This window comes from Molothrus aeneus, chromosome 1 (genome assembly GCF_037042795.1).
Source record: "Molothrus aeneus isolate 106 chromosome 1, BPBGC_Maene_1.0, whole genome shotgun sequence".
NCBI lineage: Eukaryota > Metazoa > Chordata > Aves > Passeriformes > Icteridae > Molothrus > Molothrus aeneus.
The window spans coordinates 17,276,363-17,303,719 of NC_089646.1; the positions used below are offsets into that span (position 1 = coordinate 17,276,363).

The following is a 27,357-nucleotide window of genomic DNA, read 5'->3' on the forward strand; positions in this document are numbered from 1 at the left end:
TCATGGGAGTGTGTGGGACACATCACATGAAAGGAGCTGAGGGACTCTGTCACAGGACCCTACTAAGCAAGCACATTCTAAAGGACTTTCTTAAAGGTAATTTTTATAAGAGCAAAATGATGCTAAACTCAGAAGCCATATTTTTCTTCTCCTTTTTTTCCTATTTTAATGAACTACTGGAATGATTAACTTGGAGAGACTAGATTGGACAGAATTGAAATTAAAGTGTTTTGTAAACCAATCTCTCCCTGCTCACTGTGTAAGGCAGTTCCCTGCTTCCAGGCTTTGATTTCAGCAAAGTCAGCAGCAACAAATGCTGGCATTATTTCTGGAGCCCAGGAAACCTTTCATCACCACTGACACCAATCTTGTTTCTGAACCTCCCAGTTCCTTGTTCCTTGCTATAGTACTTTTCTCCTTTAAGTCAGCAGCTTTCATCCACCTCTGCCTGACAAAGAATGGGGAGGAGACCCCTCTCCCTACCACTGGACTGCCTTCAGTCACTCCCTTTATAAGAGACCCAGCATGTAAACTGAGCACAAAAGCAGCAAAATTGTTCTATCATAGTTGAATTTAAGCACCTAACCATCAGGTGTCAGAAAGCAAACCCTCAAAGAAGGAAAAAACAACTCTCAGTCCAAGCATTCTTTCAATGAATGATGCTCCATTACAGGTAAAGGAGGTCTGGTTATCTTCGATCTAATCAAAAACTACACAAATGTGGGTTTTGCTGTTTTGTTTCATTTTGTTTTTAAATTGCTTTACATCTTTGGTAAAAATTGTGTTCAAAAATAAAATGCACAGAAAGCAAAGTGATGTTAAATATGAGAATGTGAGAGGCATATTATTCCTATGCTACTGAATTAAATAGTGGTATTGTAAAACTATTTTCTGGGCTTCTGCTTTACTGCATGGTGGCAAAAATTGTTAGGGGTTGCTGAAAACCAGGTTTTTGCATGTGAGTATTCTCCAGCAAGGTGGGCCATAACCAGTCATTTAAAAGATGCAAACAGTGCAAAGCACAATGTATTATGAAATATTAATTATGCAGAGAAATTATGAGTATTTAGTAAAAGTTTGAAGCATTAAATGATAGTTGTACCCACATATCTTTGCTATTGAAAAAATAGGATATGATTCAAGAATGAAAAATTGCTATAATTGTGAAGCAAAGAGGGACACATTAGAAATGGAGAAATCAAGCCCAATTCCGGCATGTAATGGATCAAAACATTCAGTGTTGGTTTGAATAGAGCAATTATAACCAAAGACATTTCTGAAAAATGACCTGTGTTAAGAAATATGAAAAAGCAATTTTCCATTGTTTAATTTTTCTGCTATATATGCCATTTGAAAATAGCTAATAATATTTAGGCAAATGACAGCTTCCTGCCCTTTACTCAGCCTTTTATGAAACCTAAATGAACTTGTTATTTTCCACTATACTAATCGCCTGAAACATTACTGTTTTATAGCAAATATCACATACCAGGAACAGCTGTATATCTGTTTTCCTATTATAACTCTTATTATATATTCCATTAAACAGCACAACTTCCGTTCAAAGCTTTTTTGAAATCCATAGCTTGCCTTTATTCCTATAGATGGAAACACATCTGCATATAGTAATTCCTATATCTAACAAAAGCATACTGTAAATATGCCAAAGGAAAATCCTAAATAAATTATTAAATTGTCCATACCACAGGGTTCTCTATTTCATGCAAAAGAGAAGTAACTGATACAGCGATGTCTCTAGTTCATCTCAGGTAGGCTCATCTTTTTAGAAGCTAAAGAGAGACTGTTGGGTCTTGCTTCAAGGCAAATTCCTGTGGGGCTGACTCCAGCCACTGTTCATTACTCAGAGAGGCCTCACCAAAAGAATCAAGTGACTGAATTTGGATTTTCCCACTCTTGCTAAACTATCACAGCAATTAAAACAACTCCAGTCTATACTTCTACCCCCTCCTTATAGAATCACAGAATACTCTGAGTTGGAAGTGACCCACAAGGATCATTGAGATCAGCTCCTGGCCCTGCACAGGACAGCCCCAAGACTCACACCATGTGTCTGAGAGTGTTGCCCAAATGCTTCTTGATTCATTATAATTGTATGATTTTTTAAAAAATCTTCAGTCAAATGGAATTCAACAATTGAAGTCCCAACACCTTCAATGGCATGAATTTGTTCACTGAACTTTTGCATGATCAGCGACTTCCCAGGCTCTGTGTTTTCCTTGCAGGCTGCAGAACCCAAGGCTGAAAATATTTTTAGCCAAATATCTTTGCACATCTAGAAAAAGAATTAGTTGCTTTACAACACTGACAGCCACTCCTCTCTTCCTCTTCCATGCACAGAGAGGTGCTATGAAGAGTGACAACTCCATGAGCTGAGAAAGGAAAAAGATCAAGCTAATGGGGAGAAAACTCTTTACTGCTGGCTTTACACATCAGGACTCTTGCACAGCACAGCACTGAGCACTCTCTCAGCAAGAGAGAAGGCAGAACTACTCATCCTGCCCTGAGCTTTGCTTTTTTGTGCCCAGCCTGCTTGGGCATAAACAGCCCCCTGAAGAAGTGGCCTGTGCCTGGAAAAGGAGCAGGGGATGGATCTGTTTCTGTCAGAGTGTGCTGCCATCCCCACATGGCCAACACAACAAGACCCTTCACAAGCCACTATTCCATACATGTTACTCCTTTTAAACTGAGATATGGGAATGAGGTGAAAGCATCACAAGCTTGGTCAAGAAGATTATCTAGATTAAAAAAAAAAAAAATAGATCTATTTTCCTAGCACACAGAACTTATCATTCTCCCTATATAGCTTAGAAAATCAACATTGAATGCATAAATATATTGCCATCTACTGCAAAAACTGAGGTGATTGTAAAAGTTAAAGAATCTGTCATGGGTGGTTTGGGTTTGTTTTAATTCATTGGGTTTTTCTGGGGAGGGTGAGGAGTAGGGTGGTATTTACTTTGTTGCAGTTTCTTGTCTTTCTTTATATTTTACATCACACAGACTTCCAGGTCTCAAACAGCTGAAGCCTCATTCAAGTTAAGGTATGCAACAGCAGTGAAATATTTTAGCCTTTTTTTTAAAAATAAAAATACCAATAACTGGATCTTTGGACAGTTGTTGCACCTCTTTTGTAGAAACCACACTGCAACCTAAAATTGCACTATCAACATCTCAGCTCTGAAGTAGGGAAAAAAAAATCTCCCATCCTCTCAGCAACTGGACTTGCTGAGACTGTTATTTCTTCACATGAACATACTCCACAGATAGGACATTGTATAACAAAGCATAGGATTTTTGTTGTTGCTGTTTAAATATGGAGGATGCACTTCTGTGAGCTTCCCCCTCTATTAGAATTACATGCTATGTTTAAAAGCAACATGAACAGAAGCTCTTTCACATATAGTAGGTCAGTGAAGGATCCAAGACTATTAACCACACAAAATTTGGGCATTAATGATACTCATTTTTCTCTGACACACATGTAAATTGTGCTGTCACTGTTCATTTATGAATCCGTGAGGAAAGTTTATAAATATTCCATGAACTCTAAGGCTCTCTTTGTGACCACAGTTAGATTTGCAAACATGTGGAAACATCTGATTTGCTAAATTTCTCTCTCCAAAGAGCAGATACAACAGTGCAACAGCACAGCAGACTCACTCCAGGCCAGATGCAGCCGTGTACATGTATTTTACAGCATTCTTAATTTTATGTAGGAGTTCTCGCAACACTTTCCTCTCTTGGCTTTAATGAGTACTTATCCCTAACCAGCCATCTCCAACCATGCCCTTATTCCTTTGAACCCTCACACTGGCTGCCTTTTCTCAATCACATCAAACATGAGCTGCATGCTTTACCTGTCAAAGTCCTTAGCAGTGCTAATACCATTTCTTATGGAAAAAGAGATCTACTTCTATCCTTGATCAGCTCACAGTGGTATCCATTACTGGGTATCTGTAGGCACAACGTGTTTTCCATTCTGCTTTGAAGGAGCAGCTAAACCAGAAAACCATAGCACCATCCCTCCTTCAAATCCTCCTTAGTAACTCCCAGTACTACAGGGCTGACAAATGCTTACTGCTGATTGACATCACAACTGACTTCTGTTATCCATCCAGTTCTCCTTTTCCAAAGCTATTTGTTCTATTGGCTTAAACCTTTGAAGAAAGCTCTCTGCTACAAAGAGTCACTTTTCTGACAGGAAAGGAGTGAAAAACTTATACTCTACATACACATTGTGCTGGGATCTCCATCTCCAGGCAAACTCAAGAATGGTAGTTCTTCTAAAGAACTAGTAGTTCTCCATAAAACCAGAAAGGAGTTCTATCAGGGATCTCAGCTTGTCACATTCTCATTTCATTTAAACACCTCACCAAATGCAACTGCCCTTGTGATTGGAGACTGGGCAGGAGCTGCACTGGTGGGCTACTCTGTGCACATGACACAGTAACTGTTGGCCAGTTCTCTCTCAGCTCTTACCCTGTTACAAGAATCTTGGCAAGCTTTACTGGAAGGGAACTAATAGTAATGGACCAACCCAACCCTGGGATAGCAGGCCGGCAGTTTGATATCATTCCTTTTTCCATATGGTGTTACATTTACAATTGTTACAATGTCGTACTCTGATTAACCATGGGTTCTCACTTTGTCTATGTGTGCAGAAAGAGTGGCAGATGAAACGATGCACTAGTGTTCTACTTTAATTCAAACCCCCTAGAGCTTCTACTTACTGGGTTTAAGATTTTTTCCTTCTTTCTGAAAAAACCCCATCTCAAGTAAAAGCATCCCAAGGACTTAAAAAGAGAATTTAGACATTTGTACATTTCACTTTTTTCCTTCCTAATTTTAACTTTAAATGATCAAAGGTAAGTAAAAAATCTGAATCACTTCAGGCAAATTATAAATCAGTAAACATAGCTGCCAACTGAATCAAAATAATCCATCATGACAATATTTCTGTAATTCTTTTGAGTTATCAGTGTCTGGTGAGCAGGTTCAATTAACATAAAGAAAAACATTTAGACAATGAAACTCAAAGTATACCACTTTGCAAAAAATCCAGAATTACACAAATTATCAATTTATTCAATGATTTCTCCATGTTAAAAGGCTGAGGGAAAGGGAAAGGCTAAAATGACACCTTTTCAGAGAAGCAGATTGCAAGCACAAGCTACTCTACACTCCCACATGATTTCTCTGGTGAAGATTACACTAGATCAACAAAAGGTTCCACATAGAATAAAGATAAATCAGGTTCACTCAGTCTGGACTGTGCATCTGTACAAATTGCATCAACTACTCTGCAGGTACTTTTTAACAACAGAGTTGTCTAGAAAGTAGAGCCTGCAAGCTACTAGAAACTGTAACATATGAGAAACATATGAAGAAACTTTCTCATATGAGCAGGAGTCTAAATTTCTTCACACTGAAATTCAATTAGATTTAGCAACATTTTTGCAATGTTGAAAATATTATATTCCACTATGTGGAATATTATACAAATAGGAATCAGCATATAATAGTGATGCAAAAATTCAACTAGTATGCTCATAAGGGGAGATTATAGAGCATGCCTGTATCAGCATCATGTTTAGTGTGTCCATAAATGGATACTAAATGGAATAGTCTGGGACATAGTCTGTAATATAGCAATCATGGTTGCTGGAAATCATGAGGGAAATGGACTGCAAAAACTGGACAACAAACTCTTCCTAAATAGCATCTTCTAGTGCCACCACAGTACACAGAAAGTTGAGCTACAAGGACCATTGGCCTAATTCAGCAGGACGCTGCTAATGTTCTTGAAATGTTCATGTACATACTTCAGGAAAAAAAAAACAACAAACACCTAAAAAGAATATTTTGTCAGATTTCTTGACATTCAGCAGAATGAAAGGTTTTTATTTCTGTAACACTTCTTGGCAATTCCCTCTACCTCTCCAGAAGTGAGAGGTTTCTGCAATACGCTTTGATATTACAAAACTGTATTTTTGGGTGGAAAGTTATTCCTTCCAAAATTTTTCCCCTACCAAGATAAGTTTTAGCCCATTAAATAAGTTTTAGGGTTTTTTTACTGTAAAAATAATGCATGCTTCCTCTATTTCCTATACAAACATATTGATGACTATAACATACACTAGCATACTTATGTGACTCAAATTCAACCAAATTAATCTCAAATAGAGTATGCATAACTTTGCATCTTTTGAAAATGGACTGAGATGCTTCTTAAAAGTTCTACCTGATCTCTGTAGGAAGTGAACTAAAGAAATATGTTGCACTATGATTCTGGTTTACAGCAGCAAGTAAAAGCTGTGTAATACCTACCATTTACCTTGCTATGGCCTTTCAGCCTTCACTCTTTCTTGCCTAGGTTGTTCTTTGCACCAGGCAAGGCCTGTGCCATTTGTTCTCCCCACCTGCCCCAGACCTACATGCCCACCTGTAGGGCCCTGATACAATTCCTCTCTGCTCCATCTTCCATCAGATGATTTCCAACTATCTCAGATATTTTTCCTTCTGAATTTAAATCCAGAGCAAAATGAAATGGGCTGCAGCACACTGCCTCAGCTGTGTCATCATGCTGCTGTTTGCTGACACCAAACTGCTAAGCTGATTCATCCCAAGTAAGGGATTTCTTTCCAACACAGACTAAGTAGGAGAGTTCCTCCTGCCTGAGTCTCTGGTCACACACGGCAAAGCTTAATGCACCTGGCAGGAATCCTCCTTCTTGCAACATTGTGTACTATAAACGTGATTAGAACAACATCCAAGGAGGAGCAGATGTTCAGCTTAACTGAGTGCAGCCTACAGAGAGAAAGGCATTTCTGAACTGATAGTCAAGAGTACCGTCATTCTCTACAGATGTTTCTTGTTTCACATTCATTCCCATAAGCAGTTTTCTTAAAAATACATTGCATGGGACACATCTTAAAAAGCTGAAGATTTTTTTCTTCTGGGAAAAACCCCCCAGACCCAAGCATCAAAATATATGGATTCAAACGCCCCACTGAATAACTTTTTTGGTAACCTGCAGTGGTGATTCTAAATTCATTACTAAATGCTGAGTTTTACCATCTGTCACAACCCATTCCTAGAGGAATTTGAGAAACTTTCTCTCCAAATTGTCTTGCCCACATATCCCATCAAAGAACACAAAATGGAGATGATGAAAAGATACTCATTCTTATAAACTGCAGGCCACCTTAATTGCTGCTGTGAAAAGGAAACTGCAACTGTAAAGCTGCACACAAGCTGATAAGAAGATGCTACTTGAACAGAGAAATCTGTTTCATGACAGTTTTCTTTGACATACACTATTATTAATAGGAAAGCTTCACCAATGTCAATACTGAAATTTATTTTCCTGCTTATGCATATCTACACATACCAGCTGAAATTCATTGCATTCACAGATCAACATGTGCAGTGACAGAAAGCATCCAAGACTGTTCCACACACTCCATACTTGCTCATGTACAGCTTGGCTTAATAAGAGTAAATATAAAACATACTCCACACATAGGCTGATGTTTTTCACTTAAAGAACATAATTCCATGTGAAATATAAAAGCTAATATATAAACACTTAACTGTTTCCTCCCAGTCTGTTTCAGCCTGGCTGTTTGGCATCCATCCTTTACAGGCCAGAAGTTTCACAAATGGGAGTTTCCAATGCCCAGCAGACACAATGGTTACTGGATTTTCCAAGATGATAATTTCACAAAGACCTGACACCTTTTGATTTCAATCTAGCCTAATAATTTGTTATGATTTGCAATGCAAACCATTCTTAAAAACATCTTCCAATGGAACAAATAAGAATTTGGAATAGATTTTTTTATACCTTAAGCATTGCTGATAGCTTGTTTCTAGAATTTGATACCACTGAATCATTGAGATATTTGGTAGGAGATTTGTATTAGCTGACAAATCCCAATTCTTCAATCTCAACCTTATAAAACTCTGATCAAATGACAGCAAAATTCTTGATTCCTAGGAAAAACACACTATTGCTGTCAGAAATATTCTTCATTTCCCTTTGGATACAAGAGGAAGTTTTTACAGAACAGGCTGTGAATCTATAGAAACTGTAATGATCAAGACCTTTGCTCACAGATTACTCAAAACTAAAGACAAACACATCTTGGTCTGAACTTAATTTGAGGAAAATTAAATGCTCTTCTCCTGCTGCTGTCAACAGCATTTGGGCAGTAGCTACTTTTATTGGCTTACTTATCTATTTGTGCATTTACCTCCCACAGAAAAAAAGGAATTAAGTTAAATAATTTCTATCATTTCATTTGGAAAAAAAAATCACCATATTCTTTATTCTTATTCTTTATATTCTGTATTCTTTAACTGCTATGTCATATGCTAGTGATATTTAAAGAAATATCACTATAAATAAAATAATTTCTATCATTTCATTTGGAAAAAAAATCACCATATTCTTTATTCTTATTCTTTATATTCTGTATTCTTTAACTGCTATGTCATATGTTAGTGATATTTAAAGAAATATCACTATAAATAAAATAATTTCTATATTTTCATTTGGAAAAAAAAATCACCATATTCTTTATTCTTATTCTTTATATTCTGTATTCTTTAACTGCTATGTCATATGTTAGTGATATTTAAAGAAATGCTACTACAAGAAGATTCCCATGGCAGGCCTTTCACCAAAGAAAGATTTTAGGTAGCAAATCCTGTAAGTTTATTAGAATTTATATCCTAATTCTGAAGGCACAGGACTATCAGTGTAATAACAAGATAAGAACATTGAACAATTTAATCAGAACAGTAAAAGGACTAAACAACAGCATTGTTGCATGCAACTACTCTTGAAAAAAATTACACAAATGACTTGCATCTCATTCACTGAGTTTATACTAAACAATGGAATAGCAACTAGAATAAACCTCCTTTTTTCTGTATTATTTACCTCAAGAACTAGCCAAAGCTGGTCTCCATTTTTCACATCTTTCTTATAATACATGCCGTAGAATTTGACTACATTGGGATGATCAGAGAGAGCTTTCAAAATGTTGTACTCAGCTTCAATTTCTTCATCAATATCCTAGTGTCACAAATGAGAAATACATGGCAGTTAACAAATAAATAATGATAGCCATAAAAAAAAAACCAAAACCAAAAAAACACAAAGTATTTTCTGTCAATTCAAAGGTAGTCTGAAATGATACAAAGAAAAAAAAAAAAACAAATAGAACACAAATATAGCATTTATAGAACTACAAAGCCTGGTTCTGTTTAGGGAATAAAAAACAGGTTTTTTTTTTTGTTTTATTTTTTCTTTATCATTTTTGACTAATGAACATGTGGAGTATGACAGAGCAAGCCTCAGGAAGGAGCAAGGGTCCTGGAGGACAAGTTGTCCGTGAGTCAGCAGTGTGTCCTGGGGTCCAAGAAGGCTGATGGGATCCTCAGCTGTATTAGGAAAAGCATTGCCAGCAGGTTGAGGGAGGTGATCCTGCCCCTCTACTCAGCCCTGATGAGGCCACACCAGGAATGCTGTGTCCAGTTCTGGGCTCCTCAGTACAAGAAAGACATGGAGCTAATGGAGTGGGTCCAGAGGAGAGCTACAAAGATGATGAAGGGGTTGGAACATCTCTCTTATGAGGAAAGGCTGAGGGAGCTGGACCTGTTCAGCTTCAAGAAGAGAAAACTGAGAGGGAACCTCAACAACCTCTACAAGTGTCTGAAGGGAGGGTGTCAAGAAGATGGATTCAGGCACTTCTCAGTGGTGCCAAGCAACAGGACGAGAGGCAACAGGCAGAAACTGATGCACAGGAAGTTCCATCTGAATATGAGGAAGAAATTCTTTATTGCATGGGTGGCAGAACACTGGAACAGGTTGCCCAGAGAGGCTGAGGTGTGTCCCTCTCTGGAGAGATTCAAGAACTCTCCAGATATAAACCTGTGCCATGTGCTCTAGCAAGACCCTGCTTGCCCAGAGGTTAGATGATATGACCCCATCACTGGTCCCTTCCAACCTTAACTATTCTGTGATGTCAAGGCAAAAGCAGAGCAATCCACAAGTAGGTAGGTATGCAGGTGCCTTGGGAAAGGATGTGTTATTGCTTTAGTCTTAATGGTAACCCCAGCTAGAAATGGTGCAACTGGGACTACCTCTCTATCTCTTTGTGCACAAACAAGTATGACTGCAGCCACATCTGATTCATTTGTCATCCCACTTTCTAGAATTATCTGGGAATTCTTCTCATTTTCTGCTGTCACAGAAGCCGGTGACATCCATGGTCTCTCTGGGTTCTGCTACTGAACTATAATAATCATGGGTTTTTTTGTCACACTCTCATTACAGACCTTGGGTTTCTTAGTGAGGGAAATCCTTTTGGAGGTGAGATATGAGGACCAGTTTTGCCAACAGATGTACTGGGAGCTGTGCAAATCCCTTCAGGTCAAAAATGGACACGGGCATTGGCAGGCTTTAGCAGGCATTGGATGACTCAGGTAAACCTATCCCATCTGTGCACTGGAATTGCTCATTGAGGGATGATGATTACACTGCATTTGAGTCATGCTGACAAAATATTCAATCCCCCTTGACAACAGATGAAAGCAAATATCTGCAGCAATTTTCCCCTCATTGTTTAGATCTCAAAAAAAAAAAAAGGTTAACACATTCATTTCAGACTTAAAACATTTTAATACAATTTGCTATTTAGAACTACACAAAAAGAAGTGAAAAATCCATTCTAGAAGAAAGCTCCCTTATGAACTGCACTATCCATATGAATGGATTTCGTATCAATGAAAAGCTCTGCTCAGTGCCAAAAACCTGTCTCAGCAAAGCCAAACAGAAGTGACTATGGCAGAGAAAGGGGATATTCTGTATTCCCAATGAATGATACTCCTTCTCATTCTGTTCAACACAACTGCCCCAAGAGCACTTTCCCTACTTGTTTCTTATACAGGTCTCTACTATCCTATTCAAGTTCCTCACAGGAGCCTTTTGTCTTGAAACCAGCTTGACTGTTCTCCAAGAACTTCCTCTGTCACCAGTATCTTCATGAATCAGGCCATTAAACTTTCATATTAAGATTATCAGGATAAGTCTTCTCACAAGGAAGGATTTTAGAGGTCTTGTTATTGGAACAATTGAAAAACAGCAGGAATTTTCCTCTTTCTAGAAAAGGAGAAATTCACTTTAAGGTAATTTTCCCCAGCACAACATATAATACAGAAAAAAAATACAAGGAAGGCAGAAAGAACCAAAGTACTGAAGGTGGCAGAGAATGGAAAGAGAAAGAAGCAGGGATGAAGACAGAAAACACATCTGGCAAAAACAAAAGAAAGAAAAAAAACACAGTCAAAAGCCAAAAATTAAAAACAAAGCATACAATAGTTTTGACTGCCTTGAGGAAACTGGAAGAGAATTAGCCCACTATCCTACTGTGAATTCATAGAGGTTTCTGTCTCCTGAGGGGTACTCAGATTTTATGAGATTTTTACAATTATAAGGAGAAATTAAATGATAGAATATTCATTCTGTGCCTACCAGAAAGAAAAATATTCCTCGGTATTTTATAAAGGAAAAAACCTGAAATATTTAGTTAAATTTAGCATATTTACCTTCATAAAAAAACTGTATTAGAAATGGCAGACTGAAAATTTTCATCCTATATATAGGATAATTCAGCTAAGAGTTCTAAAGTACAATGGCATTTACTTATAGTCCTGAGGACAAGACTAAGCCTTCTCAGTCCCATCTTCATTTCAACACTTTTACTTTCCTGTTTCAGTTTTAAAAAGCTGAGCTGTTACCCAGCAAAAAGAGTCTGTGCTCTAAAGGATTAAACATTAAAAGCTTATTTCAGTCTTATATCACCCATGATAATGTAGGTTCCCAGTTTAATTTCAAAACATCGGTTAAACCAAACCATATTTCTTCTGCTTTGTTTCCCGTCTACCTCTCAAGAGGCACAATTTTGAAACAATCTCCAAAGAAAAAGAATTGTAAAATATAAAGAAGAAAATACATAAAGTATCTTTTCCTTTATTGCAATGGCTCCCTCTGCAGCCATTATTAATACTTTCAGTTTAAATAAAAAGAACTCATTTATTGCTTTCACTTTATTTCCAATACAGGATTGTCATTTTAGCAGTTACATGGAGGTACAGCAGCTACTCCAGACACCCTGTAAATAGAAGAGGACAAAGAAGAATAGTGTTCTTAGAATAAAAAGGGTAAAACATTTAGTTAAGAGTCAAGTCTTGGAAGACTGATGTTGACTGCACTACTGCCACATTTTCATTAAAATAAGGAACCTGTTTTCATCAGTTATATATTTGCCCATCTTCAATTTCTTATATTGCATCTTTATCCATCCTATTTCTTCCATCTCCTTTACATTCTATTCCTTTTTCCTACGTTATCCATTTCTCTTTCCTCTAGTATCAGCTTTACTGTTTCTTTTTTCTTCCTATCATCATCCTTTAATCTTTTTCTGCAACCTCACAAGTGTACAGAACATTGAAAATTTCACTGATTTCTTCAGGAACTCCTGCCATAGCCAGCTGCCACTTAAGAATCACTCCTGAACACTTCTGAAGCATAGGAAAGCAAAAGTATTTCCTGCCAAACAGGCATTTAGATGAACACCAACTGCAAGGAAGTCATGCCTATTTATTGTAAGCACAAGAACCTTGTTTACAGAAAGCAATAGATTCAAAAATAGTTTCCAATACATTTGAACTCATCAAGATGCTTATCACTTGGCAAGTTATGTTTACTTAGGAAGAGGTTGTGGTATTGAATTGAGATGAGCAATTTGTTGCTTTGAAAGCATGCTGAAATAAAAAGCAGATCAGCAAGAAACACAGCATAGATAATGGAAGACACTATGTTTTCACCAATGTATTTCATAGACTTTTGCGTCTATGGGATCATAATCTGACATTGTGTGATGTGCAGAGGTAGAAGAGCCCTGTGTGGCTGTGCACTTCCAGACCTGTAGGGTCCCCACAGCACAGCATGCTCACCCATTCCTGCCCAGAGGTCATGCCATGGAAGCACACGCCTAACAAACCTATACTGGGAGTGCAGATGATGAAATTAAAAGGGCCTCTGAAATAGGAACAGCTGCTTTCCCATGTTTTGGTCTTAAGAAAAGTCCCAAGCCACGTGCAGCACCACTGATGTCAGTGGGGTGTGCCTGTACAAACCAGACTAGTGTTCTTCCTTATTCTTTGAGCATTAATCTGCCACCCAACAAATGTCAGTTATTGAAAACAAAACTGTGCTCTACAGCGTCATAATTCCACCTCCCAGTTGCCTGGTGCTTTGTGTGTAGAGCTAATCCCTTTGCATTTTCCATTTGAAAAGATGGATTCCTCTGTGAGACCTACTTATTTTGGCACATTCTGAAAACACAGAATGAACAGTAACAATAAAATATGCTATTTTATTTTTGAGGTATCACTCACAGCATGTAACTCAGCTCCACCTAAGTTATACACCTATTACACCTAAGTAACTTAGCTACACCTAAGAAATATACCTAAGTTTAGGTGTATTTCTGACTTTTACCATAAGCAACCACTTCCAAGATCACTTATGCTAAGAAAAATTCATTGATAGCTAGCCTGATACATAGCAGGCTGAAATAGCTTATTTTACAGTCACTTCTAATACAAATTATCTACAAAGATTAAGAGGAAAAAAAAAGACTACATAAACTCACAATTAACCAAGTAATTTAAGTAACTTACATGAACAGGATCCAAAATTTTGACTGCTGCTTTGCTGCCATTTTTCTTATTTAACACCTTGAAAACTTTTCCATAAGTTCCTTTGCCAATAGTCTCAATTATTTCCCAGGTATCTGAAGGATCAGGAAAGCTATCAAATATTATTGTTTTCCCAGACAATGGAAGCATCTCAAATGATGGCTCCTAGGAAAAAGAGATATCAGTGTTCACTCAAGAAATGGTTAATAGCAATTCGTTTCCTAGAAATGGGAAGAGAAATACACATTCCAGCCTCAAACTCTAGAAATGTTTTTGTATATAGTGTGCATGCACAGACAGCACAATGAATAAGAACTGCTGCACTTGAATTTCCCTTCATTTGATACTGCATTGACTGCACATACCTTCATTTGATATTGTGCAGTCAACATGATATCAAATGAAGGGAAATTCAAATGATAATTTGAACCAAAATCAAGTTTGAGTGGAGCCAGTTTTCCATGCACTTCAATGAATATATTTGTAACTCCCAGATCTTTGGAGGGACAGGGGAATGAGAGTCAAGTTCATAAAATTCCAAAGGATTTAGGTCCATTACCAAGAATCAAGCAAGAAGTGGAAAGAAACCCACACAAAACATCTTAAATAGTAGCATTAGGTTCATTCAAACTCTTACAATGAACAATCACTTTTACAAGCCTACTCTGAGGATTTGAATTATGATATAGATCTCAAAAGGCCAAGCAGACCAAAGTGACAGATCTTTTCACAATGCTATAGTCCTCTGACAAGTCAAGCACTCTCAGTCATGGAAAACATTCTTACCAATGTACATCCTTTAACAGCTGGTTCATATACTGCAAAGGAAACACCTTTTACAATGACTGAATTGTATCCATCACTGACCAGGTTGCACCAACACCCTGGTCCATGACAGATACAATTCACCAGGAAATATGCAGCAGACTGCGGTGTTCTTGGTACTGCAGCCAGTGCTGGCCCAGCTCCTTGATTCCAAATACTGTGGGAATGAAATGACCCAATTTTCCCTGATACAATGAAATCCCCCTTAACACTGTTCCAGGTTAAGGTCAAAGTAAAGATCAAGATCCAGAGTCATACAGCTGTAAAAAGTATATTCTCAGTTTTCCATTCCAGATTCAAAATTTGCTTCTTTCTCCTGTGCCCTGGGATTCACAGACTCTACTCAGGACACTGATTGTAGTCTCTTCCTAAGGCATGACCTTATGCCTAGTCTTTATCCATGCTTTGGGAGCTTCACCACATTCAGGTCAAGCCCCCAAAAAAGAACACAATTGAGTCAAAACTTTCTTTTTCTTTGCCTTTAAAGTAGTGCTCAAATACTATAATTCTGTTGGCATTTTTTAATCACTTCATGCATAAATGCTTTGTAATTAGCTTCTGCACTCTGCTGTAATTAGGGGACTATACAAAACAATAACTAAATTTGGGATGATAAAGGGATGAAGATTCATAATCTCAAACCCTTGCTTTGAGGGTTTCAATAATGATGGCATTTCAAAATTTCTCATTCTAAGCTTTAGTATTTTAAATTGAGGCTGTTTGTTTAAGATCTTACTGGATACTACTAAACCTGTGACTAGTGATTTTTTTTTATAAGAGGAAAAAAATAAAAAAGTATCAATGGTTGCCTTCATAAGAACTGAGGCATCCAAACCATATTGAAGCCTGTCTACATACAGGCTATTTTCTACAGAATATGTAATTTTCCATTGAAATCTAGAGCCTGCTGTGTCTCACGTCACAAGAAAACACAGGAGCTTCTGACCCAGGTAGTAGGAGATATGCAGCACTGAAGAAAGGAAGATTTATTTCCTCCCTTTCGAAGATGAGCACTTCTGACACAGGAACTCAAAGAACAGCTTCATGTATTTAGACTGTGCCAGAGCCAAGCTGGGAACTCTGATACCTTGAATCTTCAAATAAGCAAAGGACCACCCTGCTGCAGGGATATTTTAAACTAAGCAGAACACTCCAAGAAGTAACATTCCAACCTGGTGCTTCAGACAGCCTCCCAGGCTCCATTAACTCCCTATACACTGATAGAATGAAGCTGAAATTCATTGACTCCCAGTATCAATTGCTTATTTGTCTGCTGAGACTGGTACAATGAGAACTGTTAAAGAGCTAAGGAAACGTGATCCTGCAGGTGCTATTTGGCTACCAGAGAAAAAGTGCTAGAGAAATTGCCATGTGCTTTTGTTTTCTTTTGAAAATCACAACAGTTCCACATCATCTAGTCTTAAGAAAAGTCACCACATACTTAAAAAATATGCATTCAGTAGCTGTCATATTTAGTTCAATAATTTAAGAGTGCTATTCCAGAAAACTTATTCACCCTAGTTCTTTCTTTTGATTTACAGCTTCAAAATAATAACGTGGATAAATTATAATGAATACCATGTTTCCTCATTTTCACCAAGTTTAAGAACAAGTCTTTGCAGACAAATGGTTTATTTTTCACTTTTATTATTAAAAAAATATATTAAATAAAATGATTTCAAGTGTTCTATTCTGGATGATGGATAATGTTTTATTACATCTCAGTGAAGTTGTCAAAGCTGATAATGATTTAACCTCATATTTCAGCAATAAATTGGACTGCTCCTGGAATATGTCTAGATGCCCAACCAACTGGATAATTTATCATACCCTTCACCATTAAAAATTTACTTAAAACACACCACAATTTATAACTTGATCCAAACCTCTAAGCTGGGAATGTACCCTTGAACCGCTAGGAAAAAAAGAACTTTTTAAAATACTTCTGGAGCGTTCAGTGTGACAGTTCACTCAGCTTCTGCTCAGATTTGGCTAACCTGCTGGGGAGGCCTGATGGATGCTGGCACAGCACCAGTAAGTCAAAGCAAGAGCACCAAGCAGGCAGACAGGTGGTCTGAAAGAACTCAAGAGCCATTACGAGCATTACGCACCATTATCACTGGCAAATCTCTGTCTCCTGTCATCTTTCCTGTTGTAGTTTCCCCAGAATCTGCTCACTTATAAAAAATGGTATAGGTCAAATTTTCAAGCTGGAAGGTATAAAATATCAGCCTACCCAAAAAGTTTTAGAAGCAAATCCAAGAGGAGCTGGACTGCTGAGGCCTTCCTGCTACTTGGTGTGATAAAGGGAACACTTGTACATGACAGAGGAAAAGGGATAAGCAGTCTCTTACCCCCAGCTAGGTTTTACTTTTTTGGTTTTGCTTGGAGGTGTACAAATTAAGAGTTATAGGTTATAAATTACAAAACCTGATGGCTTGAGTGGTGCATAAATGAATTTACGTGATAGACTGACCTAGGGAAAAGGGGATTGAGCCCCTCTTTGTCATGTTAGTTATAGCTCCTAATGAGTTCATGAAACAAAGTTTAAATCACAGAGCACATTGTGCTGTAAATTTGAGAGAGCCAAACAGACTGACACAGCAAATAAATTCAGGATGTTCAGGGCAAGGAAAAAATAGATTTGGAGTTCAAATAAAACAAGGTTTGGGGTTTTTTTTCTGTTTGTTGGTTGGTGGTTTTTTTTATCTGAGAGGGGGATCTGGTGCCAGTTATAACAAACTGGGTGAGAATTTATTTGTGCCATTCCTAAGCGACTTTTTGCTTCACATCAAACATATGCACCCTATGGAGCAGACTTCAGGCCAAATATTAGAGATAGCCTTGATATACAGAGATGTTCAGCAGCTGTGCTGACAGACCACTGCATTCTCCATCATTTTCAGTATCTAGTCAGTTTGGAGAGGGAAGGGGAAGCCTGCTAAAGAACATAGTATATTGCCTCTGGACTATCTCATTGCTGCCAGTGAAATACATATATCACACCCAAAGCTTCAGACACAAACCAATTGGCCTGTGGAGGGCTTTTTAGGCAAGGCCACAGAGCACTAGAGACAACACAGTCGCACAGGAATAAGCCATTGGTTTTGCTTCTGCCAGCTGGGGTGAAAGCACGATGGAGCCTGAATTTCACATAGAATATTATATGTTAATCCAATATTTTCACCACTGTTTCATACCACCTAACTGTGCAACTTTCTAAAAAATTTTCCCCCCCAACAGTTTCTGAATAGACCTTCATCTCACTTGGATGAAAACATATCCATTTCCTCCATAAAGAGTTAATAAAATGAGAGCTCCTTGCCTCATGTCACTCATCTTCCTCCACACAGGGAGCCTACAGGATTAGCAAAGCAGACATCTATTAACATTTAACTACAACAAATGCAGCCTTTAGGTTCCCATCAGCATCTTGTCTCCTGGCTACCACAACTTTTTGGTCTTGAAAACCAGGACCAGGAGCTCATTGGTTCAGTTCAAAAAACACCTACTGAGGTTGTCTTCTGGTTTATTTGTCCCCATCCCTCTTTCCTTCACATTGTAAACATTCCTTATGTTTAACCAGACAGTTCTTGCACACATCCTACCTTGAAATGTGCCAGACATCTTCCTGTATGTCACAACTGGCAGATGCCAGGTGCCAAGAACACTGGCACACATGGCACATCAGGTCTGTTACCTCTCTGAAAGTGACACAGTGCATTCCTGCAGATTGTGAAACTTCAACCTCTTGCCTAATGGATGCCAGAAAAAGTAATCACCCCAACAAAAACAAAACAAACAAAAATAGACAGCTTGTTATATCAAATAAAAAATTCCATCTCACCTCACTTTTTCACCCTATTTATTGCTTTATTCAATATCTGATTTGGAAGTTCTTTGGTCTGGCACTGATCACAAGGCACAGCGGGGCCTTCAAATACTTAGTGTAATGGCACAATCAAATCCCAAACCACATTTCTTCTTATTTCATAAGTTATGCCACACTGACAAGTACTTAATAAGAAAGTTAAAGGCTGCCACACGGAATTCTCACAACAAGCCAAAAAGCATGAGGCTACAATGTGCCCTTCATTGTACTAGCACCTAGCAATTTCTGGATAAATAGTTTGATTATTCAACTAAGAGCATGAACTGCAGCTTAGATTCTCAGCTAGAGCTATTATGACTCATTTATACAGCATATTATCTTAGCCATCATTCAAAGAGTAAGTTTTGCTCTGGAAATTCAAATATAACTCCCATTCAACTCTGGGGGAATATTTGGCCTCTGATTTCAACAGTGATGCAACCTATATCTGAATGGGAACTATACTCAAATCTAAGCTTGGTGTGAGCAGATTATCTAGTTTGGCCATTAGTTAAAGACACATGCTTGCAGGTTTGCAGGCTGTTTTTTTTGTTTTGTTTTGTTTTTACTTCATTTGTCAAAAGCTGAATGCACTTAGCATTGTAATTTCACTTTAAAACAACAGATTTGCATAATTACATAATTTTTGTACTTTCCATATGTCTAGACAAATTATCCTCTTCAACCTCACATCAATTTGTTTACTAGTTTCTACTCTATATATTCCCTATTGCTTTCAATGGTCCTTCCAATCTGCAAGAAACCTTCCAGAGGGAAAAAAGATCTCTTTAGTCCCAGCTATGGTAGATGAAGAATAAAAATCAACAACCTTCTCTAACAGTGAGTCCATGTCTTTTGCTGTTGTGTGCTTACACCAGTAAGAAAGACACAAGACATCAATTTAGGGAGGCTTCACCTAAGCTGATATGCAGAATGCACCTATAGGAACCTAAGTTAGATGCTATAATTCCATTACAAAGAAATAAAAATCTGATTCACCTCATCTGGTTAGCATTTATCTGCATAAGACAGCTCAGTCTCCAGACACTGTTGAGTCTACTGGCTAAGTTTCCATTGCCTACAACAGGAGCCCTGTTACACTGCTTCAGATGCAGACATGTTAAGGTAAATTAATTCTATCTACTTAAATGCTGGAAATAAAGAGTTTTAGTCTGACATCTGACAAGATGAGTATCAGCTCCCTCCTACGGACAGGAAAACTGCAAGCCAGCCATATCTCACCACCTGAAAGCTGTCAGGCAACTTGGACATTGTCTGATGATGCACAAACAAGGCAAGCACCATGTAATGACATTACCAAGCAAACTTTGAATCCAGCAACCAATCCCTAAATTAATGTAAATTCAGGAATAAATGGTTGTGTAAAGCATTTGGAGTCAAGGAGTGGTGATCAATTTAGGCAATATATCTCTCCTGAGCACAATTCAAAGTACATACATCAATCTTAGGGCTGGTCATGGAAGAAACTGACCTGGTTTTAAGGCCACTTTTTAATGTTTACTCTCTGAAAGGCTGGGCAACTGCTTCTTCTAAAAACACTTTTTTTTCTTCAGTGACTGTTATCCAGTGACAACTTTCCCAACAAAGCAAGACAGCTTTGAGAGACATTTGATGCCTCTGGACTCCTTGACCTTTGTAAAACTTCTACACGCAGTAGAGAAGCAGGGCTGTGTGGTATCAGTACCTGATCTCCTGGTATTGATAAATGCATATTGGGTGTCCACACTGACATTTCATCTGTGGATTATTATTCAGCTGATCTTGACATTTTGACTTGCTGAAGACTGAACTGGCCAGCCCTGCTCACAGGAGGCTCCAGCCCTTTGCTCTCTGAATGTTCTCAGACACAAGGGATCTACTTCAGTGCTAGGTTCCACCTTGGTTTCCATCCATTCCCTGCCATGCCCCACAGCCTAAGGTAACTCCATTGGAGGAGGGGATTTGGAAGCAGCAGCTTAAAGAATCAGCGAGGGCTGTAAGCATTCAATCTATTCTCATGCATAGGGGCCACCCACTAGATTGCAATCCTTCAGGGTTTAAACATGATACAAGTACAGAACCCAAACCTTTTTAAAAGCCAATCTTTAGTTAAAGAAAGGGGGTATGAAAAGAACAAGGAAACAAAACACTAAATTTAACTACTGTCATCAATTTTAAAAGCTCTGATGTTTTGAAAACAAATGATAGCTAAAGATTTTTGTGGCAATTATTGTCCAACAGACAATATTTCTGCAGGGGATTACAATAATGATAGAAGATTAATAATGGTAGGGGGAATTGTCAAATTGTATTTGGACTTTGTGCCACCAGAAGTAATGAAATGACATTAGCAATCCATGAACAAAATTATATCCAGCTAATTTTGTGGCTCCTAGAAGAGAGGCACTGCAAATGATGAGGATAATTTTTCAGTGACTAAACACTAGATCAATATATTAGCAAATAACTTGGTTTTCAAAGCTAAAGCATCACTTAATTTTCCTATTTTAACACAATAAAACCTTATAAAGCTTTAAAAGCCAATATGGAGTGACCTCACTCAGTCCGCATTTCTCAGAACTTCTAACAACAGAAAAGTGGCAACTCAATTTAGCTGAGTTTTGTCAGGGCTTGAAATTAAAGCGATACAGTAACTTGATAGCAAGATAAGGAAGGCAGTGGAGACAACAGGCAAACTTGCTAGCACTTAGCATTAGCCGAGGAAGTTACGGGGTGCGAGCGTACGGCGGGCACGGCAGGGCTGCACACGCGTCCTGCGAGGCCACGGTCACGCCACAGCCCCGCGTGTCCCCCGGGCGGGCAGCGCTGTGCCCGCCCCGGAGCGCCCGGCTGCCTCACCGCGGGCAGGGCGGGCATCCCTCCCGACCGCTCCGCACGCGTCTCTTATCCAGAAACTCACTCACAAGCGGAAAAAAACAAAACAAGAACACCAAAAAAACCAAAGCGAACCCCCCAAAAAACGAAGGGGAGGGGGAAAAAAAGGGGGAGGAAAAAAAGAAAAAGTGTAAACAAGCAGAATTAATCTGAACGAGAGACCGCAAGAGCCAACCCGCACATGCCCCGGTGCCTGAAGCTCCCGGCACCGCGCACCCCCCGCCTGTCCCGCCGCTCCCGTCGGCTCCGGGGCTGCGGCGACAGGCCCCGGCCCGGCCCGGCCCGCACCACCCCCCGGGGGCCGGGCCACCATCCCGCGGGGGCCGCCCCGAAGCCCCTCGGCGAGGCGTGGCCGCCGGGCAGCGCAGCTCCGCGGAGAGCCCCCCTCAGGCACCGGCGCCGGGGCTCGCCCCGGTGCCTTGCCCGCCGCTCCCGGCCGGGGATTACCCGCAGCGAAACCTCCGGTCCCCGCAGAGCCAGCCCCGCCGAGGGGGCAGGGGCCGCGCCACCTCCGGCCACCGTGCCTCGGCTTCGCCCTCCTCCTTCTCCTCCTGCGGACGGCCCCGGCCCGGCTGCGGTCCCGCCTCGGGGTCAGCGGCGGCTGAGCGCTTTGCCCCGCTAATCCCCCGCAGGCGCCGGCAAAGCCGGCAGGGCTCGGCCCGCCCCGGGCAGGGCGCGGCGGGGGCGCCGGGGCGGCCCAGGCTCCCTCCCGGCGGGGCCGCTGGGCATCCCGGGTCGGCCGCCTCCAGAGCCGGGCCACAGCCCCGCGCCCTGATCCGCGGGGATTACACGGAGCCGGGCGGCCGCCGAGCCCCGGCGAGGCTGCTGGCCTGGCACGGGAGAGCTGTGCTCCTGCCCTTGGGGCTGCCCCTGGCTGCGCTGCCCTGAGAAAACCTAATGGACCTACCTGGCCCTCTAAAAATAATTCCCATCTGGTGCACGCCCCGAGCTCGCGTTAATACCTGTTGCAGAGAGGTGACCGCACCGCAACAGCACAACATAAGTGCAATAATGTAATAGCAGGGTGAATTTGCAAGACAAAGCACTCAAAAGTTGGACATGGATAAATTTTAGAAGTACAGCGGCTATGTAGTATATGAACCAGGCTTTAATTACGCTGGTTAGGCTTTCTTTGCAACATCCCTAAAAAATTCACTGCGAAGAAGCAGCAAAACTTTGTCTGCACTGGGAACCAGGTACCTCCATCAGAGACTATGTCTGTTGAGTTTGTCTCCTTTCATTTTTCTGATAATATTCAAACCTGTGTTTTGTTTTCAGACAGGTCTGATACAAGGGGAACTGCTTCAGAGCTATGTTTTACATCTTTCTCAAAAGGAGAGTAGACACCAGGTAGCTCCCCCTCCCTGAACAAAGCTCACATTGCTTTCACTTGTGCTTGGGAGTGCCTGGCACCCCAGTGCCTTTTGGCTGCATGTCTAGTGGATGGCAAGTCATATGCAGAAGCATGACAGTCTAATCCTCTGATCATGCAGAAGCTTGGCCAGAGTGTGCCATCAGAAAAAGGCTACAAGCCTTTCAGTGGAAATTCAGGTGCAAAAAGGAGTGATGGGTACTGATAGCTCTTCTAGAAAGAGCTTGCATGCATCCAAGACCTGGAACAAGGAGCTGAGAAGTGTTTAGGCGCAGTCATAGGAACCAGAAAAGACAGTAACATCAGTGATTAGCTGATATGTTCCTTTCTACTTCTAGCAGTGCTGTCCTAAAGCCACTGCTGCCCACCTCATCTAATTCTCGCTGTGTACCGACGTTACCATCCCTTAGCTCTGAAGACCTAAAATTGTCTGTGAGCCCTCCCTCTGTCAAAGGGACCTCAAAGGCAAAACCCCATGATAGGGCTCAGATAAACCACTTGAAGTATTGAACACATTATGTCTTCGGCATTAATTAATTTTTCAGGTGAACTGTGAAACTCCAAAAAACTCATATCTATTTCATTTAGGTAATTCTGAACAATATATAAGTAATGGCAGCCTGTTGCTGCAGAAAGGGTCCTAGTTTAAACCAGTTAAAGTTTAAAGACCAATGTCCAAGGCCTATAGAGCTAGGCACTGTTGAAACAAACAGGGAATTTATGCCTTTAGGGAATCTGTGTATCAAATGGAAAGTGATGGTGCTGGAAAATTTAGTCATGAAATGATTACGTGACAGTCAGTGTTATGCAGCCCAGCCACATTCCTCTTTTGCCTTTATTTTCACTCCTTCATGTTCTTTTTCCATCTCAACCTGCCTTGGCTGTTGCCCCTCATTTTCCCAAAAAATTACTGCTTTGCTGTTATCTAGAATACCTTTCAGATGAGATTTCAAGGTTGAAGAGTAAATATGAGTATATGCTTTCTCTGCCCCAAAATAAATTTGAAAAAATTAAGGACAAATATTATGTTTTGACAATATCCAGTTATATATATTAAAAGATAGATGAAGTGTGATCATCATCAGCTGTACCTGCTATGAAGTTCAGTTTGCTTGATGCCACAAGACAGCATCTATACTACGCTCTCTTTTTAACAGATTCTGATTAGATTAGTTTCAGACTTTATCCTTGCCATTCAACTTGGTTTTTACCTTCATTAGAAGCATTGTGGGTGCAAGTCTGAGAACTATTTTTAAATGAATATGTGACAAATATGAAAGCAGTATGAACAGACAACCTTTCAAAGCATCCAAAGCATCTTCATCATTAGATCACATTAGGCAGTTGCTTTTAGAATATCTTACTCTTCATTATTAAAAAGTAATGGACCCGAAACATACATAAGTATAATAGACCTCTTTTACTCCAGATACATTCAGACTTCTGCACTCTTAGAAGCTTCTAATAACAAAAAGGTGTGGGGGGATAGGAAAGATGCCCTTGTGATTAAGGCACCAAATTAAGGCTGTTATTTACTGAATATTTTATATATTGTGAAAAATCATGCTACACCCAAATCAAGTCAGGATGCAGATAGGCAGGACACAGTGGACCCTCCCTACAAAAGGAGGTCCTTGACTGCCAGGCTCCAAATCCTGGGCAGAGTTCAGCCATAGAGAGTTTGTGGGACCTAAGACATATGTTCCTGTTTTTTATCTCTTTTTCTCCTTATAATTGATCTCTTAATAGTATTCTACTCAAGAGCAGTTGTTTTGATGGCTAATGAGGTACATATGCAAATAGCAAGTGATACACAAAAAGATCAGGAGGTATATAAATGATAACTTAAGAAAATAAAAAAGCATGCTTAACTAGCAGAAGACCACCACTATAGGAATAAAAGAACTTACCTCTCTGGGGAAGTGCTTTTTGACCTCTCTGGCTGCTTAGCTGAGCACAGCCTGTAGCAAATATAAGGAACTCCTCCCCTTTGGTGTTTATTACAGAGAAGCAGTACTTCCTGCAACACCTGAGTAAATATCCTCTAGGAAAACCACCACAGAGTTTGTCTACATCTAGCTCAGTATTCTTTTGATCATAAATGCCATCTACCATAATGAATTATCAAGGATGTCTAAAAGCATAAGTTATTTATTTGAATGCATAGTTTTCTCTAAAGCAACCCTGAGCTTTGCCAGATATTTTCTTTAGTTGATCAAAAGAGCTCCATAACCCCTTTTGAAGGTCTTAGATGTGTGATCCTTGTAATCACATTTAAGGGGCTGGTTAGCTCAGGAGATTGTTAATAGGATACAAAACCTTTAACATCCAACCCAGATCATTGCAGACGAAAAGCTGTGACTATTCAACAGTTTTTTCATGTCCCATGACCTAACTTAGTTCCTAAAGGAGAAATGTTTGTATTCCTTCAAATTAACAGAATGTGCTTTTCAGACTTTTTTTCAACTGCACATATAATACAGAACATTTGACAAACAGGAAAATAATTTAAAAGCTCAGTGGTTACTAATGAATCCAATTAAATCTGCAATCAAAAGAATTTTGGAATTTCCCACTCCAAAACTGTCTCCACAAGCCCATAAGTACAGAAATTGCCAGAAACTAAGAGTGGTTTCAGAAGATGACAGTTCTTCATTAAAATGTGCCTCTGTAGGTCCCTGTCATTAGACCCAGGAGCTGCACATCTAGCACAGAAGTGTTACCTTTGAATGGTGATAGCCTAACTCATGCTTATTGATTCATACCCAGTAGGGAAAAAAATGTTACAAGTAAAATATGCAAGGTATTGTGTTGAAATTTCACAGCTGTTTCTATTTCACTGGGTTGGAGGTAGCAAAGTTTTAGGGTTTTGCAGGTGTTGCTTTTCATCTAAGAAAGTCCTGAGTTAGACAGTTTGAACTCGTGTCTCAAATTCATTTTTTAAAAGTGCTCTTAATTTTTTCAAACAAAATACTGGGAACAGATGCATTTGAAAATTTGAGATATAAAACCTTTTGCAGTTCTAAAAAATTGCAGTAGAGAAGCTCAGGGACCGAGTGGTAACTGCAGAGAGCTATGCTGTAAAATGTGTCCTGGCCTTTACTTACTTTGTACCCTTATCCTTTTCTTGGAACACACTGATCACTGAAATAACATTAAAGGATTTTGCTTACGTGCAGTGATGTCAACCAGTAAGAAGCTGTTGGGACATCTGAGGATTGCTGCTTTCTGCATACCTGGAGGAATAGAAAGTGCCAGTCTTGAAAATGTGCAGGTAAAGATCTGGGGTTGTAGTACTGCCATTTCCTAGTGTGCACAACATATCCCTCAGTTATCAAGCTGTCTTAAAAATTGTGGGATTAAAAATCTAAACAAGGAATAAACAACACCAGTCACATGGTGTTATTAGTCACATGGGTCATCTTGTTGGTCATCTTGTTAATACAGCAGTTCCCAAACTAACTGCTTAGATATTTCAGGTTTGGTACTTTATAGTTTTTTGCAACATTTTTTGAATCAGTTGTATGGAGGGTCTCACTTGTATCCTGGAGTAGCAGTGCCTGTCTTATGAGGTGTTATGTGCATTTCTTCACAGTTATCATTCTTCCCAGCCCTTGAAAGTTTAGGTAATCAGCAGTCTGACATTAAGTAAAATACCTATTAAACAAATACCACTATTGGCACTACTAAACACGTGTACTTTGGTATATAAATAGGACTGTGAACTAGTGAAGTATAAGCAGCATCGGGGTATTGATAACTGAAGCAGTTAAATTGATTTTTGATATGTGCATCTAATTAGCATCTAGCATTCAGTCTCTTCAATTCATTGCATTCCAGGTCCTGCTATTTAACCATATTTTAATGGAGCAAATAGAGTTCTTTTCATACCAGCTGATAACAGAATACTCAGTGTTGAACAAGTGTGTTTTTTCTTTTGCCTCTGAAAGGGTCACAGTGCACAAATGGAAGTGTTAGCCAGCAATGATAGATGTCATTTAGTACAAATGAGATGGAAAGACAATTTTCCTTGTTTGATAGCCAGAGCATATACATTTCTGTACAGGTACTAAAGACATTATGGTTTATCTAACACAAACTTCTCTCGAGACTGTACCAGTTCCAATAGTCCTGGCAAGAGTCACAGGGCACCAGATCCTTAATCCTTAATCTTAATTTTTCCAAACGGTAACCTCAACATCCTTAAGATGGATGTTGAGGTTACTATTTGGAAAAATTATACTACTAATCCTCATAATATGTAAGGAACTATAAAATATAATTTAGGTATTCAGCAACAAGATGGAAAAGAATGGTAACCTAAGCAATTTTGTGGGCTTTACTTGGCTGTACCTTCTTTTAAATAACATTTTTAAAAGCAACTACCTTGATTTTGAATGGAAATTCCTTGTGAGGTTTTCAAATTTTCAAAATACTATTCTTGGACAAATTGAAGTTTGAAATATCATATAATGTCCAGAATACTTCCAATGGATAAACAGAATTTGCCCAACATTCTGTGTTTTTCCACATTTTTCCCCTGTTTCAGACATATCAGTAGCTTGCTGTCAGTCTATTCCTTCCCTTGGAGCCAGAGGTA

At 39.4% G+C, this 27,357-nt stretch overlaps 1 protein-coding gene across 1 annotated transcript in view; it reads right to left on the reverse strand.

Annotated features, from left to right (window-relative positions):
• MYO3A (myosin IIIA) overlaps nucleotides 1-21,938 on the reverse strand; it is a 113,397-nt gene extending 91,459 nt beyond the window's left edge. Inside the window, exons 1-3 of the mRNA XM_066552110.1 lie at nucleotides 21,833-21,938; nucleotides 13,777-13,959; nucleotides 8,969-9,103 (exon numbers count right to left, since the gene is read on the reverse strand). Of these exons, the coding sequence (XP_066408207.1) occupies nucleotides 8,969-9,103; nucleotides 13,777-13,944 (303 nt within the window). The 5' untranslated portion in view covers nucleotides 13,945-13,959; nucleotides 21,833-21,938. The remainder of the gene's footprint in view (nucleotides 1-8,968; nucleotides 9,104-13,776; nucleotides 13,960-21,832) is intronic.
• Between the last annotated feature and the right edge of the window lie 5,419 nt (nucleotides 21,939-27,357).